Below are 9,308 nucleotides of genomic sequence, written 5' to 3' on the forward strand. Positions count from 1 at the left end.
TGAAGTTCAATTTTGTGCATAAGGAAGTTCATAAGGGAATGGAATGAAAGGCAAAACTTAGAAAAAAATCCAATTAGATCTTACAATTGAAGTTCAATTTTGCGCATAAGGAAGTTCATAAGGGAATGGAATGAAATTATCATAAGAGAATAAAATAGAATATAATGTATTTAAGTAAGAGAAAGGAATGAAAAAGAATGGAATAGAATTAAGTAATTTTGATTGGATATTTTAAAATAAAGGAAGGTAAATGAATGAAAATGAATGGAATGTAAGTAATTTTGTTTGAGAGTAACATAGGGTCCATTTGGATACAACTTATTTTGCTGAAAACTGAAAATATTGTAGCAAAATAATTTTTAAATGTGTGAAAAATTACTGTTCACTCTTTTTTTTACTGTTTATATGCCTTGGTGCACTGTTCATTAAAAAAAAAAAAAAGAGCAAACACGCAAACGTGGATCCAAACTGGGCTATAGAGGGAATGAAATAGAATTATTTTATGACAATATTACTATTAGACTCTTATTTTAAAATAAAAGGTTGAATATATAGGGGTATTTTGGGAGTTTTGGCTAAGTGGGAGGAAATAGAATGAATAGGAAGGAACACTCATTCCTCTCTATTCCCTTAAATCTCACATTTTCATTCTTTCCGAAATTGGGAGGAATGAGAGGGAATAAAATTAGATTTAATGAGTTTTTTTAATTAAAACTCCAAAAATACCCATATATATTTAACCATTTATTTTAAAATAGGGGTCTAATAGTAATATTGCCATAAAATGATTTTATTACATTCCCTCTATGTTACTCTTAAATAAGATTACTTACATTCCATTCATTTTCATTCATTTCCATTCATTTATTTTAAAACATCTAATTAAAATTACTTAATTCCATTTCATTTCATTCTTTTCTTTTCCATTCATTTCCCTTGCTTAAATACATTCCATTCCCTTATAATTATTTTATTCAATTTCATTCCATTCCCTTATGAACTCCCAAACGAAGCTTAAGGGTGTTGATGTTGGAATGAATTTGTTGGATTGAGGATATAAGCATAAAAATTGGTGGGGGTGTTTTTGCATTAGTATTTAATAGTCTAACTTTAATGGAAATATATTAGTGTTCTTTATTTTTTGAAAGACTGATTTAGTCTAGAGAATCTGAATCACCAATTTTTATAATCGAAGGCGTTAACCATATTTGATAATCAAATTGATAGAGGATTTAGATGAGAGATTACAAAGGAAGAAGTAATAAAAATGCTTTGTGTTTTTCATACTTCAAACTTAATAATTTCAAGTTCATAAAAGTTATTAGCTCTCTTTGTCTGTGTTACTAAACTTTTTTGCGTGAGAAAAAATTGTAGTATTAATTAGGCCAAAATGCAAAACTCACTCCCTAAGTTTTATTACTTTTCATTTTAGTCATCTATGTTTGCATTGTGTCATTTAAGTCCTTTAACTCTCAATCTTCCTCAATTCAATTTGCCCTCTGTTAACTTTTTGTCCATAACTGCCCAAAACGATGTTGTTTTGACCATAATTTAATATTTATTTAATTATTTATTTCTCAATTTTTTTTTAAACCTAGAAATTAAAATAGCCCGACCCACCTCATCTGAAGAACATGAACAACACCACCAAAATCTCAAGCCTAACTCAATAAGTGAGAGATTGAGAGGGAGAAAGAGAGATCGAGAGGGAGAAAGAGATTGCGAGGTGTTTCTCGGCATCCTAGCTATAGGGTTTCTCGATGGCTTGGCTACGCTCTAGGAGGTGTATGCGGTGGCTCTGCTCCAGGAGGTGTACTCGACTCCAATCAATACACCTTTGGGTAAGGGTTTAATTTTCTTGGTTTTCTAGGTTTAGTTTCTTTGGGTTTTATTTTAATTAACATTTTTTATTTAAGAAATAAATAATTAAATTATGGTCAAAACGACGTTGTGTTGGGCAAGTTAATGGCAGATATAGACGGAATGTTAAAGGAGGACTGAATTGAGGAGGATTGAGATTTAAAAGGCTGAAATGACAGAATGCAATTATAGAGGATTGAAATGAAAAGTGATGAAACTTATAGCATGAATTTTGCATTTTGGCCTATTAATTATGTTATCTACTCCCTCCATCCCACTTTGTTTGTCATCTATTCCATTTTGAGATGTCCCAAAATATTTTCCTGTTTCTAAAAATAATAGTTATTAGTTTACTAATATTCCTTTTATACCCCTAAGCCTCATTAAGAATAACTTTTTTTTTTAAAAAGCTGATACATTTATTTAAGGGTAATTTTATAAACTTATATGTGGGGGCCGGTCGGTCACTAAAATTATTAAAGTCAAGTTAATTGGGCCTATGGCCCATCCGAGGATGCAAACCTGTCCGAGGAGGCCCATATCAGATTGAAGGGGTAACCAAATGAAAGGGAGAGTGAATATTACGAAAAGTGAGTTTAGTATTCGTCCGAGGACAAAATTCTTCTTGGCAATATGAGTCCGAGGACGATCAAGGCGCCATCTTGTTATAAACCTACTTCGGAGCTACGTCACTATTAAAGGTGGGATAAGGGGCCAAAGGTAAGAGAGAGAAGGCAAACAAATATCTATGGCAACAGCTGCCTCTGCATTAATTGCCTCTCAACCAACTCTCTGGCCGCATTAATGTGGAAGTGATGCCTGAACAGTGATGAAGCAGCCTTACAGCTGCTAGAAGGAGGTTCCAGAAGGTGTTAGATGGGACAGAAAGAGATCTCCTCAACCTAACTTACACGTGTGTGGTGAAGATGGTATGAAGAGGGTTGAGTCTTTTTTACTTTTAAAGAAGTTAATCTAGTTCTTGAACACCCACGCTCTACAAATTTTATTATTTGGGCCTTTTAACGTACGAACCCAAGACCAGTTTGGGATCGTTACAAATTGAGTCCTTACATTATACATTTTTATAAGGCAGACGAGACAATAAATGATGTTCTCTTAAAATGTTTGACTTTTCAAACAAGACAAACAAAGTGAGACGGAGGGAGTAATTAATTTTAACTATTAAACAAAAAATTGTAGATTATGGATTTTTGTAACTATTAGCTCACGTGAGTTTTTTTTTTGGGTAAAATACTGTTGACATTGCGGTTTGGGTTCATGTTAACTAAGTCCAAAGTTTTTCAAAACTGACCAACTTAATCCCTAACTACTGTAAGAGATATATATATATATATATATATATATATATATATAAAAGAGTAACAGTTTAGGTCCAAGTTAGATTTACTAGTTTAGAGATTGAGTTGATTAAATTTGAAAAGTCTTGGACCTAAATAACATTAACTCCAGTCTCATAATGTTAACAGTATTTTACCCATTTTATTTTATTTTTATTTTTTCCACCAGGTTGACACAAAGTTTTTTTTTTTTTTTTTTAAAGAAAAGAATAGAAAAAAAAAAAAGATTTAAAATGAACTTCAGCTCAAGATTACGAACATGTTTGCTGAACAGTGTCTAAACTATACTCCAGTAGACAACCTGAGACGGCATATAGTTCAGGGAACACTCGTCCATCTCTCTTTATGCTTACGCCATTCTCAAGCTCAAGTGTTTCAACCCTCAAATCTTCGAATTGAAAGAGAAATGTCGGACTATCTCCCAGACGAAGTGGTGCGTGAGATACTGCACAGACTACCCGCTAAATCCCTAATTCGATTCAGGTGCGTTTCAAAATCATGGAACTATCTAATCACAAGCTCTGCCTTCATCGATTCCCATCTCACTCAATCACTTTCACATCCCTCCAATTCCAACAAATTAATATTTAGGCACTGCGATATTGCAGCCAAAGTAGAGCACTACAAATTCATCCACAATGACTCCTCATTTGATCAGTATCAGAATGTTGAGTTCCCTCTAACGAATTGTTTTCGGTTAATCGGTTCCGTGAATGGATTGTTCTGCCTTATTCAAGATGAGCAGTTTATTCTTTGGAATCCCTGTATTAGAAAATTCATTACCCTTCCCAGGGATTACGACCATGTTTTATCTCGTTCCGTGTTTGGGTTTGATGCAAGGACCAATGATTATAAGGTGGTGAGGATTGCATTTCCGTACACTCCCAAACCACTTCTGGTTGAGGTTTACTCTCTTAAAGAGGGCTCTTGGAGAAGAAAAGCTGGTGCTGCCGCCTCGCTTTTGCCCGGGATTACGCGTGATCTTTCGTGTCGCAGGGATGCCTTTATAAATGGGGCTGTCCATTTTGGGGTGAGAGATTGCATCAATACCCCTAGATTAAAAGTTGGTCCATCTGTTTTGTCATTTGATTTAAGTGATGAGGTTTTTCACATGACAGCATTGCCAAAATTCGGAGCGAAGACTGATTATGATATTTTCGGATTTAGGGGATCACTTTCTGTAGTATATATTGAGCTTGTGGACAACAAACGTAGTTGTTTCATTTGGGTGATGAAAGAATGTGGTGTTGTCAAGTCTTGGATTAAACTGTATACTATTAATCTCACTGGAGAATTTAGAAGTGTGTTAGGTTTCCAAAAGAATGGTCATATATTTATGCAAGCAGGCCTAGGAAAGAATGCGAGGCTCTCTTCATATGACCCTCAGAGCCAACAACTTAAGAATTTGGGCTTTTATGGGTGGCTAAGCTATTCTTGTGTTCATTATTATGTGGAGAACCTTGTCTTACTCGACAAACCAGTCTTATTCGACAAACAAAATGGTGAACTTTCCCGTTGGGTAGGGAGCAGGAAGAGGAAATTCTGGTAAAAGCTCAATTCAACTCAAAATTTCATCATTTACTTTACTCAGTTCTATCTTATTCTTGGTATATACTACATATTGTTGTGTGGCTATATAAGTAAACATTAAGTTTCAAACCTCAATATACTGCATCTGGATGTTAATTTGTTCTTGAATGGCTAACAAGACCAGTCGGAATTGTTAAATTCCATTTTGTGGTTGTGGTTGATGATGGGATTAGACATTTGCTAGCAGTAAGCGATAAATATTAATGAAAGATTGATGTTATCATCTTTTTTCTATATGCAGACCTTGTCAAATCTACACCATATTCAATCTAAAAGTGTGTTTCCTTTTCATGAGGTTTGCATTTTGACATTTTGTCATTGCCTTTTGATACTGTGTTCTGTACATGGCATATTTTTTTGCATTTAATCTAAAATTGCGTTACTATTTCCTTTTCATAAATTTGCATTGATGCAAAACAATATGTCATGTACATAACACAGTATCAGTAAATGACATGATTTGAGGTATTCTTGGTGGTCGTTTATGAGAGGACATTGCACACTATATTTAAGTTATATCATTGACTCTGGTTTTAACACTAAGACTATAACAAAATGTCATGACACTACCTGCAGTTATGTGGTTAAAAAAACTTGTAAATGTTTGGCCTAAACCCATACTTTGTAGTCGGAGATAGCCTTCCCTGCCTCTTACAAGTCTTTAGTGGTTGCTGCCAGCAGCGTACAATGATGAAGTTCATGTAACTTTCTAATAAGTGATGTGGGTCTCTTATTAGAAATGACAATTGTAAAATAGTTTGTATCTCTAGCATTATTACTCAAACAATGCCATATCTCCAAATTCATCTCATGTACAGGCGGATATGTTGATTCAATTTGAGTGTGAGATGAAATTTGGAGATATGGCATTATTAGGATTAGTGTGTTAGTTAGAATTAGGGTTTAGTAGTCTATATAAGCACAACATAAACCTACCGGGGGAGGATTATTTTTTATGAATAAACTTTCTCTAGAAATTGTCTCGATGGTTTGGTGTTGACTCCAACCAACCTTATAAGCTAACGTGCGGAGGTTTTCTCTTGTTTCATGCTGACTCCATGTAGGCTTAGGTGTTGACTCTTAGGCTACCTATCTTTTATATTTCTGCTCCTCAATTTTACTGTTGCATCGTTTGATTTGTTCTGAGTCAAGACATAAAATAACATGGGTAGAATTAATGAATAATGATAAAATTATGCTTAAAAAAAGGCGAGTTCTAAAGGTGGTTCCTATAGTAGCAGTTAAAAAAACAGACTATTAGATTATATGTGTAGGCGCTGTTTTGTGACATGTAGACAAAATATTTGAATGTCTAGTAGTGGTTTTTAACGTATGGTTAGTTTCATGGTTCTCACTACTATTACAACAGAACTCACTCCACTCTACTTCTATTGAAATAACGTTGATCACAATTTATCTCTTTTCTCTCTCTCTAATAGTTGCATTGCATTTGCTTCTTTTTGCTTTGCTTTAAATTTGGGTCCCCAAGAGGAAAGATACAGAAGCCAATCCACCACTCTCACTGATCTAGCCTTCTTTAAATTTTGATTTCATCCTGAACTTTCTTTTAAATTTTGTTTATTGATTTATGCATTATTTTGATTTGCCAATATTTATGATTAGGTTCGATTCTCACTGGCCAATTAGGTTCTGTAGTAGTGGTCATACAAATCAAATCCCCCCTTCCCCAGATCAACTCTCTCTCTCTCTCTCATTGGATGCTGTCATCCAAGCAACACCGCTGTTGTCGGTCATTGCCAATGGTGCAGTCGACCTTCTTTTTCCCCTTTTCACATTGTCTTCTCTCTCTCTAAATTGATTCTCTCTTTCACTACCTTTCTATCACTTGATCACAGCTCTCATTCTCTCTTATTTTCCTTTTTGCCTTTTAGTGTCTGATATGTACTTGGACCTAAAGCTTTTTTTTTTTTTTTTTTTTTTTTTTTCAAAATCGGATCAAATCAGTGCTGTGGGTCTTCAAGGTGTGGTCAAGAAGGCGCTGACCTTGGCGGGTGGCATTGGCAGGTAATTATCTTAGACAATTTAGGGTTTTTTGAGGAATTGGATGTAATGGTTTTGGTATTCTGTGTTATCCGAGATTATTCTGGGGTGTAATTGTGGTTGTTTGCAATTTTAGACTTTAAATTTTGGGTTCTGGTGGGTTTCGTTGTAAATGTTTTGAGCAATGTGGGCCAATATTTGGTTATTTGCAACATCATTTGGTCCTTTTAACTTATATGAATCCATTCTTTGATATTTTTCTTTGAGTTTGAATCCATTGTTCAGATATTGGTTAATTTATTATTGATTGTAGCTTGTTTTGGATAGAAAACTTCAATTTGGTTGCTTTAATTGCAATTTTGGATAGATTTAGATGATCTATTAGGATAACAAGTGCAAAATCAAGCTTTTGGATGTGTTTTGATTGCATGCTTGGCTTTGTCAATGGACCTGGTAATTTCATGGGCTTTTCATAATATGGATTATAAATGCCTTATTGGATATGGTTTTTATATGGTATGGTTAGGCATGATTTTCTCTTTCTCAAGGTCACTGTCTCCTCAACCATTCCATGAGTGAGTGACTAGTTGGTCAAGTAATAATTTCCATTTTATGGTGTACAGTTAGAGTTAAACTGGTATAGAAAAAAAAAAGGGGGGGGGGGGGGGGAGTGGTGAAGGGTATGCTTTTCCTTTTCTCTCTTATTTTTTTCTTTTGCTAAAATCTAGTGCATTTGAAATATTCTTTGATTGTTCTGTTGTGTTGCTTATGTGCTCTATAGTTTATTTTCTATTCCTATATCAAGTATTACTTGGCATTTTGTTGTGGATTACAGATTAAGTTCAGTTTTTCTACTTGTCTCTTTGTTGGGTTTTTGATTATGTGGGATTGTTATTCAATTTTACAAGTTCATTATACTGTGGTGGCAAGTGGAGAATTAACATCCTTCATTTACTGCTGAATTGTTTTAGAGGGAATGTGGTATTTCTTTTTTCTTTTCTTTTTGAAGGCTGATGACACCATTCATATTCTGAATGTAGGTAATGCACTATATAATTACTTTGACTTTGGGCCACTCCTCATCTAAATGGTTGATCAATTGAAAGGGAATTATAAAGAAGTGGCCGTATTTTTAGTATCTCACAATTAGTATAGTGGATGATTAGTATTTCATTAAAATTGGTAAATAATGAATATCATATAATAAATTTGTCTTACTATATATATGTTCAGTTTTAAAATGTTTTACAATAAATATGTTTGCTTAATAAATGAGGGATGATTAATTATGTCTCACAATAATAAATTTATTTTACATTAATAATATGCTTAGTTATTAAATGTCTTGAGTTAAATATTATATATCTTACAACGCATTTATCTTATCATAGGGTGGAATCAGAGGATGAGAGAGTAAGAGATAAAGAAACAATCTGCAAGCTCAAAAAGGCAATGGTAGATCAACAGGAAGAGAGAGTCAGAGATAAAGAAACAATCTGCAAGCTCAAAAAGGCAATGGTACATCAACAGGAAGAAATAGCCACTTTAAAAACAGAAATGACCTCTTTAAAATCGCAAATGGCCACTTTAAAATCACTGTCCTTATTGGTTCAACAATGGAATAACCAGGTTATGACTACATTATGCTTTTACATTATATATATATATATATATATATATATATCTATATTATCCTTTTTTCTCACTTTTTTCATAATATTAAGTAATGGAGCTATTCATTTATTGGTCATTTTAGGTTGAGAACACTTCTAGCGGTGTTGGAGATGTTGGTTCATATCTTGGATAAAAATCTTCTTCAACGTGCTAAGAGTTGCCACCTCGTGGTAATATGTCATTATACTTGGAAAATGTTGGACTTGTTTGATAGTAATGAAATATGCAATTTATAAAGTTGGACTTGTTTGACAGTGATAAAATATGCAATTAATTTATATGAGAAGATTTCTTATTATTGTGGTGTTCAAATTATGTTTGGAATTATATTATTTTTCTAGATAAAATACTAATAAATTTATCCTTGTGTTGTAGGTACAAAAATCACTCAATGTGGAGCAATTTATATTTTGTAATCCAACTTTCATATTTGTATTATGTGCAGTTTAACAACTTGTAATCATGTTATTGAAAAGTAGGAGGATAAAAAAGTAAGAGAAATGAAAGATTTGTAATTTCGTTGATGTGTGTTTGGTTGAAGGAGTGGGAATGTGGAATGATAGACAATGAATATGCATTTGCTTTGTTTGGTTGAGCTAAATAAATGTTAGGAAAAAAAATGATAATTTGTAGTAATTATTGTTATATTGACAGGGACACGACAAGTGAGTGGCCACCACGATCACTTATAATTGCTACATGGTATTGACATGGAACCAAAAAAATAAAAAAAATATTTCCACTTTTTTATACTTGAATTTGTTGAATAGTTCTCTAATCTAATGTTGGGACAGTACAAGGATTTAAATAGGAAGAAAATGGGTA

General features: G+C 33.5%; 1 protein-coding gene across 2 annotated transcripts; it reads left to right on the forward strand.

Annotated features, from left to right (window-relative positions):
• The first annotated feature begins 3,490 nt into the window (after window positions 1-3,490).
• On the forward strand, window positions 3,491-9,011 carry LOC115988165 (putative F-box protein At1g32420). Of its 2 annotated transcripts, XM_031111811.1 has the most exons (5): window positions 3,491-4,763; window positions 6,774-6,833; window positions 8,201-8,438; window positions 8,566-8,653; window positions 8,859-9,011. In XM_031111811.1, exons 1-4 carry the CDS (start codon window positions 3,625-3,627, stop codon window positions 8,614-8,616), a joined length of 1,488 nt encoding a protein of 495 aa, XP_030967671.1. In that variant the 5' UTR covers window positions 3,491-3,624; the 3' UTR covers window positions 8,617-8,653; window positions 8,859-9,011. The 2 variants fall into 2 exon arrangements, with proteins under 2 accessions (XP_030967671.1, XP_030967672.1); XM_031111812.1 differs by lacking the exon at window positions 6,774-6,833.
• Window positions 9,012-9,308: the final 297 nt, after the last annotated feature.

The sequence above is a fragment of the Quercus lobata genome, chromosome 4, assembly GCF_001633185.2.
Source record: "Quercus lobata isolate SW786 chromosome 4, ValleyOak3.0 Primary Assembly, whole genome shotgun sequence".
In the NCBI taxonomy this organism is placed as follows: Eukaryota; Viridiplantae; Streptophyta; class Magnoliopsida; order Fagales; family Fagaceae; genus Quercus; species Quercus lobata.

Bases quoted from the DNA above. Each gene is read 5' to 3' on its own strand.
- LOC115988165 (XM_031111811.1), top strand. From the start codon at position 3,625: ATGTCGGACTATCTCCCAGACGAAGTGGTGCGTGAGATACTGCACAGA. The intron at 4,764-6,773 runs GTAAAAGCTCAA...GGATCAAATCAG, and splicing joins AGCAGGAAGAGGAAATTCTG to TGCTGTGGGTCTTCAAGGTG. The intron at 6,834-8,200 runs GTAATTATCTTA...ATCTTATCATAG, and splicing joins TTGGCGGGTGGCATTGGCAG to GGTGGAATCAGAGGATGAGA.